A 23,206-nucleotide genomic window follows, 5' to 3' on the forward strand; every position below is an offset into this window, starting at 1 on the left:
CAGAGGAATTTTACAAGAATGATCCCAGGGGTGAAGGGCTTGTCTATAAGGAGCAGTTGAGGTCCTTATAAGGTCTGTACTTGATGGAGTTTAGGAGGATCGGGGGGAATCTGATTGGAATTGATAGAATACTGAGAGGCCCAGATAGAGTGGACATGGGGACGATGTTTCCACCAGTAGGAAAGACCAGGACCAGAGGGCACAGCCTCAGAGTGAAGGAATGACTCTTTAATACTGAGATGAGGAGGAATTTCTTCAGCCAGAGGGTGGTGAATCTGTGGGACTCATTGCCACAGAAGGCTGTGGAGGCCAAGTGATTGAGTGTCTTTAAATCAGAGACAGACAGGTTCTTGATTAGTAACAAGGTCAAGGCAACAGAATGGGACTAAGAAATATATCAGCCATGATCAGGTGGTGGAGCAAACTCGCTGGGTCAAATGGCCAAATTCTGCTCTGATATCTCATGGTCTTAAGACTGTGGTCTTCAGAAAAAAAGAGTGAGAGTGGGAGAGAAAAAGAACAAGATAGAGAGGGAGAGAAAAAGAGTGAGAGAGGGAAGGGGAGAGGAAGCATGAAAGTGTATGCGTTGGAAGCATGGGGGAGACATCAAGAAAACACCAGGCCTCCATTATAAGTGGACACAGTCTTTTAAAATAGGAATGTTTTGAAATTGCACAAGCTGTAGTTGAATTATATAGCACCGCCTGGTCCAACTATCCCTGAATTGCATTTATATATCACCCTTAAGTAGTAAACTATCCCAAGGTGCTTTGCAGGAATGTTGTTGAAAAGAAGTTGACATCAAGTTTACCATTAACCTTCCCTCACCCGAAGGCAGCAGTTAACTTTCATACTCAACACTCAAGCTTAATTTGGATTAAAAAAAGGATTTAAGTAAGGCTGTTATCCCAAGAATAAATCCTAGCTCATTAGATTCGAACTGTAATGTTTGGAAAGGACACAGCAACAGTTGACAGTACAATAAGCTCAAAGAACAAATTCAAATACTGATACGTGTACCATATTATGGACAACCCATATTTCCAATTTTTCTGTTTGATTCAACCGCTTCAAACTCCATTACACTGAAATATACTAAACAATGGCAGAGTGCAGAAATCTCATTATGATTTGTACTTTTGACCTGAAACTTTCAGCCTAAACCTCCTGCTATACCACAGAAGGAGCCTTGAAGATAATCCTCTAACAAGCTCAAGAATGTTAGCAGCAACATTTGGTTTTGCAAGGGCAGCATTTCTGTTTGTCACCAGCTTCCCCCGTGACTTAATTGATCCCACAACTGACTTTCACACATGGTTTAACACAAAAGTAGAAAGAATTAGGAGAAATGCTTTTTAAGTATGAAATTGCCGTTCTGTGTTTGTGATCATGGAGTTTGTGGAGAAGAGCAAATTAACTGCTACTTTATTACAACTTCTGTAATAGCAGAATTTTCAAGTACAAACCGCAAAAGGGGAAGGATCTCTCCGTAACTAATGATCTCATTTCCATTCACTGTGTTTGCAGCTCCACGGAGATAAAATCAGAACTCAGGTTCAAGTGCACGATAAAGAGGAAAAGCCTCTCTCATGACAGCACTGGAACCAACTTCAGGCTGTCTGTTTGATCAAATTCTTCAAGAATTGAAATATGTTGCTAAATGAAAAGATATGCGATACAGTTCAGCCTTGCCTCAGTCAGCTCTCTCACCTCAGTGTCAAAAGTTGGGGAGTCCAGATCCCAGTTGAGACTTGGAACTATCTGTAAGGCAGGGGGAGTGCTGTACAGTTATACCATCCACCAATTTAACAATCACACAACACCAGGTTATGGTCCAACAGGTTTATTTGAAAGCACTAGCTTTCGGAGTGCCGCTCCTCCATCAGGTGGTTTATCACAGCCACCAAGTACGACTTTGAGTGGGAAGGTGCATTGGTCTTCCAGGTTTGTTCACAGCAGCTACACTGGAGATCAACTGCCCACTCCCAAAGATTCCAGGGTAAGCCTACAGGGTCATGAACAACACTATTAAGGACAAACTATCGCTGGTTAAAGAGGAAATCAACACAATAAAGATATGGAATCTGTAGGAGCAGAGCTGAGAAACATCAAGGGGTAAAAAAGCATCAGTGGGGGGTTGATTATAGATCTCCAAACTTCAGGTGTGATGTTGGTAATGGCATTAACCTGGAAATGAGAGACAAATGTAATAAAGGAATGTAATTATGGGAAAATTTAATCTACATATCCACTGGGCAACTCAAATTAGTAACAATACATCGAGGTGGAATTCTTGGGAGTGTATATGGAATGGTTTTCTAGACCAATACATCTGAGGAAGCACCGAGAGAACATGCCACCCTTGGCTGGGTATTATATAAAGAGAGAGGAATAATTAACAATCTAATTGTGCAAGACCCCTTGGGGATGAGTAACATAATAGCATCCTTATCACAATGGAGTGTGACATAGTTAATTCTGAGACTAGGGTCCTGAATCTAAATAAAGGAAATTACAATGGGACAAGGAGCAAGTTGGCTACGATGGATCTCCAGCATCTGCAGTCCTCACTTTCTTCTAGTTGATTATAGTTGAAACTTTATTGCTGGAACAGCACAGCAGGTCAGGCAGCATCCAGGGAACAGGAGATTCGACGTTTCGGGCACAGGCCCTTCTTCCTGAAGAAGGGCCTGTGCCCGAAACGTCGAATCTCCTGTTCCCTGGATGCTGCCTGACCTGCTGTGCTGTTCCAGCAATAAAGTTTCAACTTTGATCTCCAGCATCTGCAGACCTCACTTTCTCCTCTAGTTGATTATAACCTTACTGCGAAGCCTCTTCCAAGGATGTCTCCCTCTACAAGGACACACTCTTCAACTATGATGAATTGGGGAACAGTTCTTAAAGGTATGATGCTGGAAAGGCAATAGCAAACATTTACAAAGTCTACGGGTGAGCTGCAACAATTGTTCATTCCTATCTGGCATGGGAAAGGTGACTAACAAAGGAAGTTAGAGATAGTATTAGATCCAATGGAGAAGCATACAATTTGGCCAGAAAAAACAACAGACCTGAGGAGTGGGAGTAGTTTAGAATTCAGCAAAGTAGGACAAAGAGTTTGATTAAGAAAGGGAAAATACAGAATGAGTAAGATTCTGGGGAAAATAAAGACTGATGTAAGAGTTTATCTATGTTTGCAAAGAGAAGATTGGTCAAGACAAATGTCAGTCCTTTTCTGTCAGAAACAGGGGAATTTCCCTGTTTATGGAGTAATAAATAAATTAATGACTAACTGAGTACATATTTTGATTCTGTGTTCATAAAGGAAGACACAATAACACATAAGAAATATTGGGGAACACAGGATTTAATGAGAGGGAGGAACTGGGGCTGGGAAAATTGATGGGATTGAAGACAGATAAATCCCCCAGCCCTGATAATCTACATCCCAGAGTACTTCAGGAAGTGAAATAGTGGATGCATTGTTGGTTCTACAGACTCTGGAACAGTTCCCACAGATTGGAGGGGAGCTTTAAAAGGGAGACAGAGAGAAGTACAGGCTAGTTCAGCTTGATGTCAGCGGTGGGGAAAATACTAAAATCCATGGTAAAAGATTTAATAACAGAGCATTTGGAAAACAGTGATAGGAGCGAACAGAGTCAGCATGGTTAATGAAAGGGAATTCACGCTTGACAGATCTACTGGAATCCTTCACGGATATATCTCAAAGTTGATGAGGGAAGCCAGTAGATTTTCAGAGGTTTTTGACTAAGTCCCACACAAGAGATTAGCATGTAAAATTAAAGCACATGGGATTGGGGGAGTGTATTGAAATGGATATAAAACAGGTTGGCTGACAGGACAGAGAGAGTAGGGATGAGCCTGTCTTTTTCTGAATGGCAGGCGGTGACTAGTTGAGTGCTACAGGCTTCTGTGCTTGGACCCCAGCTATTTTCAATATTTATTAATGATTTGGATGGGAGAACTAAATGTAATATTTCCAACACAACACAAAGCTAGGTATGAGGGTGAGCTGTGAGGATACAGAGCTGCTTCAGTGTGACTGGGACAAGCTGATGAACCATGAAACTGTTATCGATTGTTATAAAACATATCAGGTTCACTAATGATCCTTAGGGAAGGAAATCTGCCATCCTTACTCAGTCTGGCCTACATATGACTCCAGACCCACAGCAATGAAATTTGGTTCTTAACTACCCTTACAAACAGAATAGCATCAAGCAGAACATTCAAGTCTATTTCAGGATGTGCCTCAATACCACCTACAGGAGGGAAACTGGGACGGGTAATAATTGTTGGTTTTATCAACAGTGCCCTCAGCCACAGACTTAATAAAAATATATTAATATAAAAATGTATAAAAATATAAAACCTATTATTAAGATGGTTATAGCAATGACAATTGTTTTAAAAAAATGTGATTGGGCAGAGTCAACATGGCTTTAGGAAGGAAATATAATGTTTAACAAAATTATTTGTGTTTTTTTGAGGAAGTAACATGAATAAAGGGTAAAATCGACAGATATAGTGTACTTTGATTTTCAAAAGTCATTTGATAAAGGTGTTGTTCAAAGATTGCTCTGCAAGATAAGAGCACACAGAGCAGGGAGTAACGCATTAGTATGTAAAAGGATTGGCTAACAACAACAGGAAGTAGAGAGTAGGGTTATTTTTAAATTGGCAAGCTGTAAATACTGGATTGTCTCAAGGATCAAAACTGGGGCATCAACTATTTAAAATTCATTATCAATGATTTGTATGTGCAGGGGTTGAATGTGTGCTCAATGATGGCGATTTTCCTGCTCCCCGGATGCTGCCTGGCCTGCTATGCTTTTTCAGCACCACTCTAATCTAGACCAATGACACCAAGATTGAGTCAGATATTATTTAAAGGGAGAGAGATTGCAGAATAGAATGTGTGCGTCCAGATACGTAAATCACAAAATGTTAGTATTCAGGTACAGCAAATAATTAGTTAAGCACATGGAATGTTGGTGTTGACTGCAGGAGGGATAGAATTTAAAAGGAGGGAGGTTTTACAGCCTCTGTAGGGCTGAGTGAGAGTACCATGTACAGTTTTGGATGGCTGATTTGAGAAAGGATATAATGGAGTTAAGATAAATCAGAGAAGGCTTACACGATTATTCCTGTGGTGAGGCATTTATTTTATAAGGAAAGATTGGACAGGCTTGGTCCTTGTCTGATTAAGGGCTTATGCCCAAAACATCGATTCTCCTACTCCTTGGATGCTGCCTGACCTGCCTTGCTTTTCCAGCACTAAACTCTCGACTCTGATCTCCAGCATCTGCAGTGCTCACTTTCTCCAGGCTTAGCCTGTAGCCAGTGGAGTTCAGCAGAGTAAGAGGTGTTATGGCCAGACCCCCTCAAAACCTTTCAAGAATGTAGCCCCGATCCTAACTTTGCTAGCTGTTTTAAGCAGGTGTACAGTGGATATTCCAGGAGGGATGCTATTGGGCAAATTTCTTATTTTAAAGAAAACAGAATTTAATTACAAGGTTACCAAATGAACACAAACATCAGAAAACAAAATACCGAATAACTCTCCGAAAACCCAATAGATCATCCCAATTTAGTGATGCTGTTCCAAGTACGTGCAACAATCCCCATAAACACTCCTTAGCACAAAAGGTAAAATCAAACGTAGATTCTTACAGCATAGAGGTCAGAGAGAGAGGACCAGCCTGGACCTGCTTCTTTGAGTCCAGCAGCTTTCTCCACACTACTGCTGGAACCCAAACCAAACAAGAGAAGAGCCAAGCTGGGAGATACGCCACTCACCTTTCATTGTACAAGTGTTTTATTTTTACTTGAAAGCCTTCTGCCTGAGGCAGTATCTGTTATTTATAAACAACTTGGCTCTAAAACCCTTCAACCCCAGATTTTTCGGAGAGTGTGTCAATTACGACCTCTCTGACAAAAAGCCAAGGACAGCATTACTTTGTTAAAGGAGCAGATTCATCACAAAGGGGATCTTAGAATCAGAGTTACACAGCACAGAAAGAGGCTCTTCAGCATGCTAAACATCAACACTCATCTACTCTCGTCCCATTTTCTAACATGTGGCTGTAGCCATGTATACAATGGCTATTCAAATGCTCATCTAAATAATTATTAAGTGTTTGAGGGTTCCCACCTTCACCACCTTTACATGCAGAGTTTCAGACACCCACCACTATATGGGCAAATAAATGTTTTAACAAATACCCTCTAAATTCCTGTCCCTTACTTTAAATCTATGCCCCTATAATTGGGCCCTCTACTATGGGGGAAAGTTTGTTCCTATCTACCCTGTCTGTGCCACTCATAACTTTGCACACCTTAATCAGACTCCTCCCCCACCCCCTCAGCCTTCTCTGCTCTAAGAAAATCAGAAAACAGAAAACTTGTCCAGTCTCACTTCATCGCTGAATCACTCCATCCCAGACAACATCCTGGTGAATCTCTCTGCACACCCTCCAGTGCAACCACATCCTTCCTGTAGTGTGGTAACCAGAACAACAATGCTCCTGCGGTGGCCTCACTAACATTATATACAGTGCCATCATAACCTCCCTGCTCTTGTATTCAATGCCTTGACTAAAATTAAGAATCCCATATGTCACCTTGACCATCTTATCAACCCATCTTGTCTTCTTCAAGGATCTATGGACATGCTCACCTAGGGCCCTCTCATCCTCTGTCCTTCTTAGTGTTTGACCATTCACTGTGTACTCCCTTGCCTTGTTAATCCTCTCAAAATGCATCATCTCATGTTTTTTTAGGATTAAATTTCATTTGCCATTGTCCTGTCGATTTGACCAGCCCATCTAGATCATCCTGTAGTTTAAAGCTTTCCTCCTAGTTATTCACTAATCATCTCTTCTAAGTTTAAATCTAGATCACTAATGTACACAACAAACAGCATGGGACATAGTACTGAACCCTGTGATACACTAGACACGGAGTTCCAAGGCATAAGACCTTTACGTTCATAAGACCACAAGATCGCAAGCTTCGTGCCACCAAGTCAATTTTGGATCCAATTTGCCAAATTGCCCTCTATCCCATGTGATCTTACATTCTTGATCAGGCTCCTGTGTGAGACTTGTCAAAAGCCTCAATGAAATGCATTTAGATGGTATCAACTGCACAACTCTTCTCCATGCAACTTGCAAAATTTTCAATCAAGTTTGTTGCCTGTGATCTCCCAGTGACAAAGCCATGCTGATTATTCTTGATTAATCCTTTCTTCTCCACGTGGTGATTAATTCCTTCACACAGAATGTTTTCTGAATGTGTTTCCCTACCACTGATGTTAGACACACTGGCCACATATTAAACACACAGTCCCGTGGGGACTGGATAGGGTGCGTACTGAGAGGATATTTCCGCCTGGGGAGGGGATTAGAAGAAGGAACACAGTTTACAAATTAAGAGCTCTCCTTATTAGGACTACCTGGAAGGTTACTATTCACTCGGTCAGGAGATCGTTAGTCTGTGGAATTCTCTTCCCCAGTTGAGGCTGGGTCACTGAATTTATCAATGGGAACTAGACAGACATGTCTGGGAGAGATAAACCTGCAGAAACAGTTGTACCTGATGAGATTTGATGGTACTGGAGCTCCATCTTTAAGTATATAAGATGGGTGAGACCAGTATGTATCATTTGCAAGTTTGACTGGATTGTTGTTCTTAGATATAAGGGACTCCAGGCCAATGGGGAGGGGGGTGCAATAAATAAAGCTTGAATTGAGACCACAATCAGATCAGCCATGATCTTACTGAAGGATGGAGTAGACTTGAGGGGCTGAAAGGCCTTCTCTCGCTCCTAAGTCCGACACCTATGCCAATAGATTCACATAATGACACATTGAAGATTTAGAAATTCTCTGGTTTTCCCCTTCCTTCAACCAATCTTTCCATGAATTCTTCAGATTGAACACCAATTCATGTGACTTTAAAAGACAAAAATACATGTGACCAATCCTGGCTGAATCCAGGATATATTACACAATGACAATTGGATTTACAACAACAAATTACCTCGCACCTACAACATTAGAAACAATGTACATCCAAATGTACTTCACAGGTGTGATTAGGAGAGAGTAGGACTACAGGCGTGGGTTAATGAGGAAGGCAATAGATGCCAGGGTTTGGGGGCCGAGGTGATGGGGCTGCCAGTATCGAGAAGGGATTGAAACTAGGGATGAATTTGCTGGGTGATGGAAGCTGGAGGTTACAGGAATAGGGAAGGGCAAGAGCACATTTAAGGATTTAAGCTCTGAAGCACACAATGAGTAAAATGAATAGCTTATGGATTAGTTAGTGAATAACTGTAACTTGCTTTTATGACTGGAAAATTTTGGAATTGGATTGAGATGGGTGGTAGTGGCACTTTCACTGCGCTAGTAATCCAGGGACCCAGGTAAAGCTCTGGAGACACGGGGTCAAACCCCTTCCCCAGGGAGACAGATGGAATTTAAATTCAGTGAACAAATAAATTCAGTGAACAAATCCAGAATTAGTAGCTAGTTTCAATGATAGTGACCGTGAAACTATCAATTGTTGTAAAACCCAGCTGGCACACTGGATGTCTGCAGTCCTTGTTTTTACCTCGTCTTTCATGGAAGGCAATCTGCCATTCTTTTCCATGCGGGCCTACATGACCCACTGCAATAGGCTTGACTCTCAGCTGCCCTCTAAAATGGGTGAGCAAATCACTTATTTCAAGGGCAGTTGGAGGTGAGCAATAAATTACAGCTTTGCTGGTGACATCTGTGTCTCACGAAACACAAAATGAATATTTTCACATTTAATTGGCACAAATGCAGTTGTTGTGTAAATGATACAAAGCCAGAGCCTCAAGTAGGAAGTGTGGGGAACAGCCCCCAACTATTGAAGGTAAATGTAGGACTGATACAGCATCTTTCACAGAGACCTCATCTGTCACCTGAACCATACTCCGGAGGAGAAAGTGAGGCCTGCAGATGCTGCAGATCAGAGTTGAGAGTGTGGTGCTGGAAAAGCACAGCAGGTCAGGCAGCATCTGAGGAGCAGGAGAGATGACTTTTCGGGCAGAAGCCCTTCCTCAGGAATTCTGATGAAGGGCTTATGCCTGAAATGTCAATGCTCCTGTTCCTTGGATGCTGCCTGGCCGGCTGTGTTTTTCCATAAACCATACTCCAGCCACTAGTTCCAAAAGTAGCGTGGAGCTCTCTGTGGTTCATGTGTCTAATACACAGTCCCTTAATTCAGCATCGGTACAAGCAACAGACGATCTGGTCATTGTCATAGTGCTGTTGTGGGATCTTACTGTGCGGTCATTGGCTGTCACATCTCTCCACAATCACACCTGTGACAATGCATCAATACAGTTCCATTGGATGTAAAGGCCTTCAGATGCTACATAAATGCAATTGTGCAACATTCAAACTGGAAAACATCAGTTATTCCCCTTCACACCTACTTGTAACAGCAACTTCCGTCGCCATACAAACTCTCAGACTTGCTCAAACTATAATGGTTCCGCTTTATTGCGATCCTGGTTACAAAGATGGTGAAGGGTAATTTTTTAAAAATTTGGTTTGAGCAGAAATAATTTGCATCTGTACTCGGTGTAAAAAAATTGCAGAGTTTTGAAGTTTAAGAAAAAGCACCTTCTAGTAAGCACCTGTGATTGAATTCTTGTTTGTTGGCACGGTTTCTGAGTGAATCAGTCCAGCTGTTGGGCCTGTCACAGAGAGAATTGCTGACGCACTGATTTGCAATATCCACCTACATCCATTCACATGCCATTTAGCTGTCATTTAGCTTCAGGGAATTTTATAGTTGAGCCACAGCACGATAGCATGTCTAGTCAGATCTTCCTGGTTACTACTGAATTAAATAAAGTCAATGCAAAGATTAAGACAATTATACTAACATTAAAAGCTGATTTTATTTTTGTTGATCTTAGTGGATTGTTGAAACAGGTTTGCAAGAATGATACCAAAACAAACAGGAACACCTCTCAGTAAAAACTAAACAACTTGGGCTTCTGCTCTCTAATAAGATGCTTCTGAAGAAAACTATTTTAAGTAATTAAAAATGAGAAGGGATTTGATTTGTTTATTGGTCATGGACATCTCTAGTTGGGCCAACAGTCATTGTCCATCCCTAACTGTCTTGGAGACAGTGGTGGGTAAGCCTCCTCTCTGAATGGCTGCAGTTCTTGGGATTTAATTTCACTCCCAGGGAGTCCCACGAATTTGACTGATGGACCGTCCAAAACCAGGAGCCGTAAATATGTGATAGTCACTAATAAATACAACATGGAATTTGGGAGATAGCTGGAGAGTGGTGAGAGTCTGAAATTGCAGCATTATTGAAGGGAATTGTATTGATAAATCCAATGGAGAAGCTGAATAAACACATGTAAGAGAAAGAAACAGATGGATATGCTGAAAGGGAGAGATGAAGTAGGATAGGAAGATGCTTGATAATTGGGCTGAATGGCCTGTTGCCCTGCTATAAATCCTCAGTTATTCTATGTACTAACTGAAATCTGCTAGTCAGCTCATCCACATTGTTCAATGTCACTTATAACTCCAAATCCTGTCTGTTGCAGGAACTTGTGAATTTCCTTTTTAAATCTCCCCTTCACCACTTAAATCCTGTTCAAACGCTGAGACTGTCCAACATCAGTCACCTTTCTGTTCAAAGATATCATTTAAATGGCTCATATAGGAAAAGGGCAGAGAGTGTGGCATCAACTGGAAAAGTGTTTTCGATATGATGGGCTCCTCCATACAGGAGGAGGCTGCTGATTCCAGATTCTATCTGAATTGCCAGCTCGGTTTCCTTCATTACAGCATGTGCCCTCTGGCTATCCAATTCTGTGTGAGTCTTTTCCCGTGCGTACTCTAATCAGACTTGTGTTTCTTTAACATTCAATACCTCAAAGCAAATAATGTTTCCTAGCATCAAAGGATGCAATCAAACATTGGTTATGTAAATATTGTGCAATCTATTGCAGAGAAAAGGTTATTCAGCCCGACTGGTCTGTGCTGGCCTTTATGCTCCACATAATTCCTGCTTTATCCGAGCTCATCTCACTCTGTCAATGTAACCTTCTGTTTCTTCCTTGTGTTCATCTAGGTTTGGCTTAAGAGTAACTATACTTTTAACTTTGATGATTCAAGTGCTAGTGAATTCCCGTTTTTTGTGTAAAGTCATATCTCCTGCTGTTCCCCTTTGATTTATTAGTCTCTATCTTATTTTGACGACCCTTAACTTTGATCTTCCCTATATCTAGCCTAACGTCCCTTTTCAGAATCGTAAAGCTCTCAATCAGGTCACTTCTCATAATTTTTCTGTTTAAATTTACCCTAATTATTAATTTTCTGAGCTTCCCGGTCCAGGCCCAAGTAAGGGGAGCACTGCTTTTACTATGAATATGGAAAAGAAAGCAAATCAATTGATTTGTTTATTTATCCCTTTGAATCCATGTCAATGTATATTGTGTGTAAACGAATTGCTGAGTTTAGCAGGGTGACTAGACTGCCTCAGGCAGTTTGGGGATTTTTCTGAAGTTGTGAAAGGAGTCGCGTAAGAGCAAGATCTTTCTTTCAGATATTTCCCAATTTCCACTTCTTATAAAAGCCTTTTATTATCCATCATGCATAGATATTTACACAAAAGCCAAAAGTACTGGAGAAACTCAGCAGGTCTGACAACATCTGTGGACAGAGAAACAGAGTTAATGTTTTGAATCCAGTGACCCTTCTTCAAAACTGGACTCAGAACATTAACTCTGTTTCTCTTTCCACAGATGCTGCCAGACCTGCTGAATTTCTCCAGCATTCTGTGGTTTTTTCCAATTTCCAGTATCTGGAGTATTTTGCTTTAATTATAGATATTTCGTAATTTCCCTTTCTTTCTTAAGTCTTCGTGAAATTCTTTCAGTTTCTCTGTTTAAAGATTGATGGATAAATGTAAGTTGTTCTAACTGTGAATGCCACAATCAAATGTACTCATCCCAAAAGTTAAGTAACTTAGATTTGGGATTTACACCACACAGAGGGCTATAAGTCAAACAAACTCAGAAATTTCTGGAGAAATTCAGCAGGTCTGGCATCATGCGTGAAGGGAGAAACAGACTTATATGGCTCAAAAGGTAGTGAAGGAGTGTCACACCAGACTCAAAACGTTAACTCTATTTCTGATGCTGCCAGACCTGCTGAGCTTCTCCAGCACTCTGTGTTTGCCAGTATCTGCAGTAATTAGCCTTTACTTGCAGGAATATTCAGTTCCTTCCTGGATACTTTCAGGGATGTGAGACACTGTTTTCTGCTTTTAGAAATGACCAGCAGTTATTTAAGCTCAAATATTCAAAAGCACTTTAGAAGGAATTTGTGTACCTTTGAACATGTCATTGTTATAATGCAGGCAACACAGCAAATACATTGCACATAGCAAGCTCCCGGACACAACAACATAATAGCAACCAAGATAATGACGTTTCTTTTGTTGTCCGTTTAAGGGTAAAAATTGGACAGGTTACCAGGAGAATTTCACTGCTCTTCTTAAATCTTCTGTGCCCATTGTATGGGGCAAATACAGATCTTGGTTCATCATTTCATCTGCAAGATGGCACTGTTGACACTGAACACTGCAGTGGGGGTATCAGCATTAGTACCGTGCTCAGAGCTTTTGGAGTGGGACTTGAAACCTCCATCTGATTCAGATGGGAGAGTGTGACCTATTGAGACATGTCACCCTTTCCAAGGCTGTGCCCATGCTCCAGCCTTAGCATTAACCCAGCTTCACACCAACTCCATTACAAACCAGGAGTTCATCTGATCTGTGTAGCAGAATGAGAACTTGCCTCACTACATCATGGGTTCATGTTGCAACACTTCCCAGCACATGCGGGCGTTGGAGATGTTTGGTGACCACATTTCTATCCTAAATCTTGAACTTCAAAAGGCTACAGATGCTGGAAATATCAATTGTTTCCTTCCCTACAAATGATGATGGACCTGCTGAGTGTTTCCATTAATCTCTGTTTATTAACATGTTTAATTTCATGTCCTGATACGTGAGATTGGCTTTAATGAATATGTACATTATCCTCTGAGATATCCTGTGATATGACTGCGACCTGTGATTTGAAACCTCTACTAGAAGGTTGGAATAACAGCAGTTCTGGGCAGAAATGTCCACTGCTAGATTGTTAATAAACGTCATTTAAAGAAACACTTTGAGGTTAGATCCAAACAAGTCCAAAGTGCACTGTAAGATCATAAGTAACAGGAAATAGGCTGTTTGGCCTCTCGAGAATGCTACAACATTTAGTAGGATCGTGGCTGATCTGAAATTCCTCATGTCTGGATTAGAGTGGTGCTGGAAAAGCACAGCAGGTCAGGCAGCATCCGAGGAGCAGGTAAATCGATGTTTCATTTACCTGCTCCTCAGATGCTGCCTGACCTGCTGTGCTTTTCCAGCACCACTCTAATCTAGACTCTGGTTTCCAGCATCTGCAGTCCTCGCTTTTTAGATTAGATTACAGTGTGGAAACAGGCCCTTCGGCCCAACAAGTCCACACCGACCCACCGAAGCGAAACCCACCCATACCCCTACATTTACCCCTTACCTAACACTACGGGCAATTTAGTATGGCCAATTCACCTGACCCTGCACATCTTTGGATAGTGGGAGGAAACCGGAGCACCCGGAGGAAACCCACGCAGACACGGGGAGAACGTGCAAACTCCACACAGTCAGTCGCCTGAGGCGGGAATTGAACCCAGGTCTCTGGCACTGAGGCAGCAGTGCTAACCACTGTGCCACCGTGCTGCCCAGGAATTTTGCCTAGCCGAAATTCCTTATGTTCACTTCCCTGCCCTTTCCCCATAATTTTGATTCCCCAACTAATCAAGAATCTATCTATCTATCTATCTCAGTCTTAGAACATAGAACAATACAGCAGTTGTGCCGAACATTTGTTGTGCCGAACATTTGTCCTAGTTTAAGCACCGATCCATGTACCTATCCAATTGCCGCTTAAAGGTCACCAATGATTCTGACTCTGCCACTCCCACAGTCAGCGCATTCCATGCCCCCACCACTCTCTGGATAAAGAACCTACCACTGACATTCCCCCTATACCTTCCACCCTTCACCTTAAATTTATGTCTCCTTGTAACACTCTGTTGTACCCGGGGAAAAAGTCTCTGACTGTCTACTCTATCTATTCCCCTGATCATCTTATAAACCTCTATCAAGTCACCCCTCATCCTTCGCCGTTCCAATGAGAAAAGGCCTAGCACTCTCAACCTATCCTCATGCGACCTATTCTCCATTCCAGGCAACATCCTGGTAAATCTCCTCTGCACCCTCTTCAAAGCTTCCACATCTTTCCTAAAGTGAGGCGACCAGAACTGCACACAGTACTCCAAATGTGGCCTTACCAAGGTCCTGTACAGCTGCAACATCACCTCACGACTCTTGAATTTAATCCCTCTGCTAATGAACGCTAATACACCATAGGCCTTCTTACAAGCTCTATCCACCTGAGTGGCAACTTTCAAAGAGCTATGAACATAGACACCAAGATTTCTCTGCTCCTCCACCTTACTAAGAACCCTACTGTTAACCCTGTATTCCGCATTCTCATTTGTCCTTCCAAAATGGACAACCTCACACTTGACAGGGTTGAACTCCATCTGCCACTCCTCAGCCCAGCTCTGCATCATATCGAAGTCCCTTTGCAGCCGACAACAGCCCTCCTCACTATCCACAACTCCATCAATCTTTGTATCATCTGCAAATTTACTGTCCCACCCTTCGACTCCCTCTTCCAAGTCATTAATAAAAATTACAAACAGCAGAGGACCCAGAACTGATCCCTGCGGAACTCCACTTGTAACTGGGCTCCAGGCTGAATATTTACCATCTACCACCACTCTCTGACTTCGACCGGTTAGCCAGTTCTCTATCCAACTGGCCAAATTTTCCACTATCCCATGCCTCCTGACTTTCTTCATAAGCCTACCATGGGGATCCTTATCAAATGCCTTACTAAAATCCATGTACACTGCATCCACTGCTCTACCTTCATCCACATGCTTGGTCACCTCCTCAAAGAATTCAATAAGACTTGTAAGGCAAGACCTACCCCTCACAAATCCGTGCTGGCTGTCCCTAATCAAGCAGTGTCTTTCCAGATACTCATAAATCCTATCCCTCAGTACCCTTTCCATTACTTTGCCTACCACCGAAGTAAGACTAACTGGCCTGTAATTCCCAGGGTTATCTCTATTCTGTTTTTTGAACAGGGGCACAACATTCGCCACTCTCCAGTCCCCTGATACCACCCCCGTTGACAGTGAAGACGAAAAGATCATTGCTAACGGCTCTGCAATTTCCTCTCTTGCTTCCCACATAATCCTAGGATATATCCTGTCAGGCCCGGGGACTTGTCTATCCTCAAGTTTTTCAAAATGCCCAACACATCTTCCTTCCTAACAAGTATCTCCTCTAGCTTACCAGTCCGTTTCATACTCTCCTCTTCAACAATACGGTCCCTCTCATTTGTAAATACTGAAGAAAAGTACTCATTCAAGACCTCTCCTATCTCTTCCGACTCAATACACTACCCTCGTTCTCGTCATTCTCATGTTTCTCACATAAGCATAAAAGGCCTTCGGGTTATCCTTGATCCTACCCACCAAAGATTTTTCATGTCCTCTCTTAGCTCTCCTAATCCCTTTCTTCAGCTCCCTCCTGGCTATCCTGTATCCCTCCAACGTTCTGTCTGAACCTTGTTTCCTCAACCTTATGTAAGTAAGCCTCCTTCTTCCTCTTTACTAGACATTCAACCTCCCTCGTTAACCAAGGTTCCCTCACATGACCATCTCTTTCCTGCCTGACAGGTACATACATATCAAGGACACGCCGTATCTGTTTCTTGAAAAAGTACCACATTTCAACGACATCCTTCCCTGACAGCCTATGCTCCCAATTTATGCTCCTCAGATCCTGTCATGCAGCATCGTATTTACCCTTCCCCCAATTGTAAAACCTACCCTGTTGCAAGCACCCATCTCTCTCCATAACCAAGGTGAAAGTCACAGAATTGTGGTCACCATCACCAAAATGCTCACCCACTAACAAGCCCATCACTTGTCCCGGTTCGTTACCAAGTACCAAATCCAATATGGCCTCCCCTCTGGTCAGACAATCTACATACTGAGTTAGAAAAGCTTCCTGGACACACTGCACAAACACCGCCCCGTCCAACCTACTTGATCTAAAGAGCTTCCAATCAATATTTGGGAAGTTGAAATCGCCCATGACTACTACCCTGTGGCTTCTGCACCTTTCCAAAATATAAGGACTCTGCACTCCCCGACCCCATTCCCCTCTTCCCCACCTCCAGCTCTCTATGACAAGGAGTTCCAAAGACTCTCAACCCGCAGAGAAGAAATCCCTCCTCATCTCCATCTGAAATTGGTGCTCCTTTATTCTGAGACTGTGCCCTCTAGCCCTAGACTCTCCCAATAGGGGAAACATCATTTCAGCATTGATCCTGTCAAGCTCCTGAAGAATCCCATATACAGGTATTACTAACATGCTAATTGGCGATATTACTGTCATTTTCCCTTTGGTGTGTCAGTCAGTAACTATGCAGAAAATCTTTGTTTATGAATGCTGCTTTCTAATTATCATTCCACTGATTCCTCCTTTGTTATTTTTGTTAAGCATCTTGCTTCTGCACTCTCCTTTCTTTACAATTCAAGTCAAAAGTGTTGTTCACCTCTCATTTTCCATTCTGAGAAAGGGCCCAGCCAACATTCTTGCTCCATGTGTTCTCTCCACAGACTCTGACAAACCGACTGAATGTTTCTAGTAGTTCCTGTTTTCAGTTTCAAACAACTGGAGGGCTGTAACTAGTCTTTGTCATCACGTGACAAACAGGAGGTAGAAACAGTGGAGAAGGCAAAGAAAGTTTGACTGGAATGATAGCAGAACTTCCATGGGGAGTAAACAGGACTGGGTCCCTTTCCCCATGAAGTGGGAGGGTTGGGGTGTTTCTGACTGAGATTATGGAAGGGTTTGATAGGGTAATGTTGGAGACCAGGTGTCTTGTGGGTGACACAATAACAAGGGGATTTTGATGAAAGATTGTCACTAATAAATCCAATCCGGAACTCAGGCGAAAAGTCTTTGGCCCAGAAGCTGGGAAAAATGTGGAACTGGATACCACATGTGGTAGTTGAGGTGAACAGTGCAGATATATTTAAGAGGAAGCTGGATAAACACATAAGTATAGACCACTTTTGAAATAGTGTGTGCAATTCTGGTCTCCCTCCCATTGGAAGGGTTCAGAAAAGATTTACAAGGATATTGCCAGGGATGACGGATTTGAGCTATAGGGAGAGGCAGAATACTATGGGGCTGTTTTTCCTGGAGTGTCAGAGGCTGAGGGGTGACCTTATAGAGGTTTATAAAGTCATGAGGGGCATGGATAGGGTAACTAGACAAGGTCTTTTCCCTGGGATGGGGGAGTCCAGAACTAAAGGGCATAGGTTTAGGGTGAGAGGGGAAAAATTTAAAAGGAACCTAAGGGGCAACTTTTTCACACGGAGGGTGATGTGTGCATGGAATGAGCTGCCAGAGGATCTGGTGGCGGCTGGTAAAATTACAACATTTAAAAGACATCTGGATGGGTATATGAGTAGGAAGGGTTTAGAGGGATATGGGCCAAGTGCTGGCAAATGGGACTAGATTAGGTTAGATTATCTGGTCGGCATGGATGAGTTGGAGTGAAGTGCTGTGTATTTTTATAACCATGACTCTATGAGGGAGAAAGGAACAGAAGAAGAATATGCTGATTAAGTGAAACAACAAAGGTTGGGAGAAGGGGCATCTCAAGCATAAACACCAATATGTTGGGCTGAGTGGCCTGTTACCCTGCTATACATTCCACACAATAACTTGGAATCAACCTGACACTTTACATATAAGTACAGTTCTAACCAACATTAGCTCAAAACAAATCACTTTGGGACTGCATTTATGTTCACTCAATAGGTGACACATCACATTCTGAATTAGCATATTTTCCCAGTTAAAGGGGAAGCAGAGTGGGTTCAGATTTCAGCAGTTTTGTGTCCCTCTGCGTTCAACAGTGGAATAAAATGAACAGTTTGGAGCCAATTATCTGTACAGAATTGGAATCCATTATCGAAACTTTACAGGATTCTTGTGGTGGAGTGCTAGTCCCTACCTCTAAGCCAGGAGACTCAGCTTCAAGACCCACTTATTCCAGAGGTGTGCTATAGTATCTCTAAACAGGTTTACACGAAAATAAAACACAGGGTCCCTGCAATAATAGATTTTTGACACCTATTACTGAGGTCTGGGAGAATGTGAGGACTGCAGATGCTGGAGATCACTGTCAAAAAGTGTGGCGCTGGAAAAGCACAGCCGGTCAGGCAGCATCCAAGGAGCAGGAGAGTCAACATTTTGAGCATAAGCTCTCCTATCACTGAGGTATTGCTGTTGCCAAGAAGGGAGCAATGAATTCACCCCAAAACAGAGAGTTTCACTGAAGACGTCCCGCCGGACTTGAAACATTAATTCTGTTTCTCTCTCCACACATGCTGTTAGACCTGCTGAGTTTCTCCAGCATTCTGTGTCCTCCTTTCAGATTTCCTGCTGCATTTTGCTTTTATTGACACAATAACAGTTTATGTCTAACCCCCCCAGAGTTTTATGTTCTCCTTTAATGAAATGGGCAAACCATTGGCAATTTGAATTCGCCAATGATTGGGACAGACTGATTCAGGAAAGAGGGAGAGAGGGTGTCACATATTTCCTTTTGGAAATGATGAGAGATCTTGCACTTTTAAAGACTGGACCACAGGCCTGATGGTGACACGTCGATAGATTGAGAGAAATGATAGAAGGTTTGCGTATTCTAACCGGTGGGGAGTCCGCTGTACAGAGCACCTGGGTGCTGTCAGGAAGGTTAATGTAGGAGACAGCAGACTGACCAGGAATGCTGATTACTTCTGTCTATTAGAGATGAATTCGTCCTTACTTCACAGAGAAAAATAAACTTTCCCGATTTCTCAATAAGAAGCAATTGAACAGAACATCCTGAAACTGACACGGCAGCAGAAAAAGGCACTTTATAAACTGACACTTTTCAAGGAGAAAATTGCACATAATTACAACATAGAATGTATCCTCCGCCCCTAACAGAGATACAGCAGAGTTTGTATTTGAAATACTGTATAAGAAAACACAGATTTGTAAAGCAGAAGGGAGCTCTCGACTCACTCGAGTTCAGATAGTTCATCCTCCCGGTCGTCGGCTCGGCCTCTGGAAAGCTGCACATTCACTGAGCTGTCCATCTCCCTCAAGGAGAGCTCTGTCCCATCAGTCAGGTCCCTCTCTCTCTCTCTGACCGAGCCTTTCACAGCCAGCGCTGGACTCCTCTCACAAACCCTCCTCTCTCCAAGCAGGGGCAAGTTACAGGAACTTTCAAGCGGCTCCTCCCATCCACCTCCACTGATTGGGTACTGCTGCACCCTGGGACCTGTAGTAAGGAATGCAACTGATGAGGAAGTGGTGCAGAGGAGAAAGGAAGACCCTCCGTTCTCCGTCTTTATTAACAAGCTGGTCTCCCAGACAGGGTAAAACACACAGAGAGTTCATCAGGAGATATTCATTCCACCAGACTGCCCCTTTACTCACTCCTTTTCTGTCCAACCCTTTGTTCCCCGTTCCCCCCTCTCTCTGGGCTCCTTCATCCCCACCCCACCTTCTGCATGTACACCCAACCTATTCCGGGCTACAGTCAGTTCTGAGGAAGGGTCTCTGGACCTGAAACGTCTTGCAAAACGTCCAGATTATAGAGGAGGAAGTGCTGGATGTCTTGAAACGGTTAAAGGTGGATAAATCCCCAGGACCTGATCAGGTGTACCCGAGAAGTGATTGCTGGGCCTCTTGCTGAGATATTTGTAAAATCGATAGTCACAGGTGAGGTGCCGGAAGACTGGAGGTTGGCAAATGTGGTGCCACTGTTTAAGAAGGTAAAGACAACCCAGGGAACTATAGACCGGTTAGCCTGACCTCAGTGGTGGGCAAGTTGTTTGAGGTAATCCTGAGGGACAGGATGTACATGTATTTGGAAAGGCAAGGACTGATTCGGGATAGTCAACATGGCTTTGTGAGTGGGAGATCATGTCTCACAAATTTGATTGAGTTTTTTGAAGAAGTAACAAAGAGGATTGATGAGGGCAGAGGAGTAGATGTGATCTAAATGGACTTCAGTAAGGCGTTCGACAAGGTTCCCCATGGGAGACTGATTAGCAAGGTTAGATCTCATGGAATACAAGGAGAACTAGCCATTTGGATACAAAACTAGCTGAACGGTAGAAAACAGAGGGTGGTGGTGGAGGGTTGTTTTTCAGACTGGAGGCTTGTGACCAGTGGAGTGACACAAGGTTCGGTGCTGGGCCCCTCTACTTTTTGTCATTTACATAAATGATTTGGATGCGAGCATAAGAGGTACAGTTAGTAAGTTTGCAGATGACACCAAAATTGGAGGTGTAGTGGACAGTGAAGAGGGTTAACTCAGATTACAACAGGATCTGGACCAGATGGGCCAATGGGCTGACAAGTGGCAGATGGAGTTTAATTCAGATAAATGCGAGGTGCTGCATTTTGGGAAAGCAAATCTTAGCAGGACTTATACACTTAATGGTAAGGTCCTAGGGAGTGTTGCTGAACAAAGAGACCTTGGAGTGCAGGTTCATAGCTCTTTGAAAGTGGAGTTGCAGGTAGATGGGATAGTGATGAAGGCGTTTGGTATGCTTTCCTTTATTGGTCAGAGTATTGAGTACAGGAGTTGGGAGGTCATGTTGCGGCTGTACAGGACATTTGTTAGGCCACTGTTGGAATATTGCGTGCAATTCTGGTCTCCTTCCTATCGGAAAGATGTTGTGAAACTTGAAAGAGTTCAGAAAAGATTTACAGGGATGTTGCCAGGATTGGAGGATCTGAGCTACAGGGAGAGGCTGAACAGGCTGGGGCTGTTTTCCCTGGAGCGTCGGAGACTGAGGGATGACCTTATAAAGGTTTACAAAATTATGAGGGGCATGGATAGGATAAATAGACAAAGTCTTTTCCCTGGGGTCGGGGAGTCCAGAACTAGAGGGCATGGGTTTAAGGTGAGTGGGGAAAGATATAAAAGAGACCAAAGGGACAATTTTTTCACGCAGAGGGTGGTACGTGTATGGAATGAGCTGCCAGAGGATGTGGTGGAGGCTGTTACAATTGCAACATTTAAGAGGCATTTGGATGGGTATATGAATAATCTGCCACTTTCCCCTCCCCTCTGGAATTCAGCTCTTTTGTCCATGTTTGAACCAAGGGTGGAATGAGATCAGGAGCTGACTGGCCCTGGGGGAACCCAAACTGGGCGTCACTGAGCAGGTTAGTGCTGAGCAGGTGCTGCTTGATAGCACTGTTGCTGACACCGTCCATCAAGAGTAGACTGATCGGGCAAAAAATGGCCGTGTTCCTTGTGTGTAATGGATACACCAGGGAAATCTTTCACAGATACCAATGTTATTCTGGAACAACCTGGCTAGGAACATGTCAAGTTCTGTAGCTCACATTCTCTGAACTATGGTTGGAATGTTGTCATGGCTCATCACCTTTGTAGTATTCAGTGCCTCAAATCATTTCTTGATATCATGTGGAGTGAATTAAATTGGCTGAAGACTGGTATCTGTAATGCTGGGGATCTCTGGAGGAGGCTGAGATGGATCATCCACTCGACAATTCTGGCTGAAGATTGTTGCGAATGTTTCAGCCTTACCTTTTGCAGTGATGTGCTGGGCTGTTCCATTGTTGAGAATGGAGATATTTATGGGGTCTCCTCCAGTGAGTTGTTTAATTGTCTGCCACCATTCATGACTGATTTGGAGGTGCCGGTGCTGGACATCATTCATGACTGGATGTGGCAGGACTGTGGAGCTCAGATTTGATCGTTGGTTGTGGGATCGCTTGGTGCTGTCTGTCCACCAGTTGCTGAAGTAGGATTCGAACTTATGTCTACAGTGCATTACCACGGTCTCTGGTTTACAAAATGACCCCATCGTCAACTTCCCCTTGTTTCAGTATTCTAGTATGGGCTTGTCCACAATAAAGTACTTTCTCCCGGTCCAATTATTATGGAATAGTAAATATTTTCAATAGAAGGAAGTTTTTAATAACAGATTGTACAGCATATCCTGTACAACTGAGGTTGTCAATCCTGGTTTGGTATAGTCTTGGAGGTTATAATTATTTTTTCCACGGTATATGAGTGGTGCAGGCAAAAGACAAGCACGTGTTGTCCATCCCTAATTGCCCTCAGGGAGATAGTGGTGAGCCTTTTGAGCCATTGCAGTCCACTTGGGGCAGGTACATCCACATTACTGATTACACAGGTCCTTAATAACCTCCCACTTCCCAGAAAGCTACACCCCTTCATTGGGTCCTGATATTCCATTGTTGCAGTGGCCCATCTTTCCCTGTTCAGAAAATGAATGTGCTCTTCAGTAACCAACTGAATAATCCCAATTATGATGCAATCAGCTTTTTTCTCACATTCCAAATATTGCTATGATTAATAACCAAACAGGCATAATTAAAAAATTGTTGAAGCACTGTTTCTTATTGAGCTTGTTTTTATTTAGCTAGATTTTAGCTAGATCCTGGAGGTTAGTCTTTGATAATCAGACAATCCAAGTCAATCCTGGCAGAACACTGTAAATGCTGGAAAACTGAAACAACAGAAAGTGCTGGAGAAACTTGGCAGATCTCACAACATCCCGGGACTGAGGATTAGAGTTAACATTTTGAGTCCAATATGATTCTTCATCAGAACTTCTAGGTTCTGGATAATCCAAGATGGCGGACGGGAAAAATTTCTGGCTATAACAGCTGTTCATTTTTTGAGATATTTTAGGTATTGGAGGTGATTTCCTCGAATTCCAGGAGCAACAATGACTGTTTTATATGCTGTTGCATTGTTTTGGAACTTTGGAGAAAAGTCAAAACAATAGCAGATTTAAAAGAGAGAAGAACAGACAAAAGAAACACATGGTGAGGTCAGTGCAGGAGAGAGAGAGAGAGAGAGAAA

At 42.9% G+C, this 23,206-nt stretch overlaps 1 protein-coding gene across 4 annotated transcripts in view; it reads right to left on the reverse strand.

Annotated features, from left to right (window-relative positions):
• The window catches only part of dapp1 (dual adaptor of phosphotyrosine and 3-phosphoinositides), a 162,855-nt gene that overhangs the window by 48,187 nt on the left and 91,462 nt on the right, over window positions 1-23,206 (reverse strand). For all 4 annotated transcript variants that reach the window (XM_087979902.1, XM_087979901.1, XM_087979900.1 and 1 more), the window contains one exon: window positions 19,351-19,609. In XM_087979902.1, coding sequence (XP_087836028.1) covers window positions 19,351-19,609 — 259 coding nt within the window. The remainder of the gene's footprint in view (window positions 1-19,350; window positions 19,610-23,206) is intronic.

The sequence above is a fragment of the Chiloscyllium plagiosum genome, unplaced genomic scaffold, assembly GCF_037043375.1.
Source record: "Chiloscyllium plagiosum isolate Xiang-an unplaced genomic scaffold, Cpla_swu_hap1 HiC_scaffold_36, whole genome shotgun sequence".
Classification (NCBI taxonomy): Eukaryota; Metazoa; Chordata; class Chondrichthyes; order Orectolobiformes; family Hemiscylliidae; genus Chiloscyllium; species Chiloscyllium plagiosum.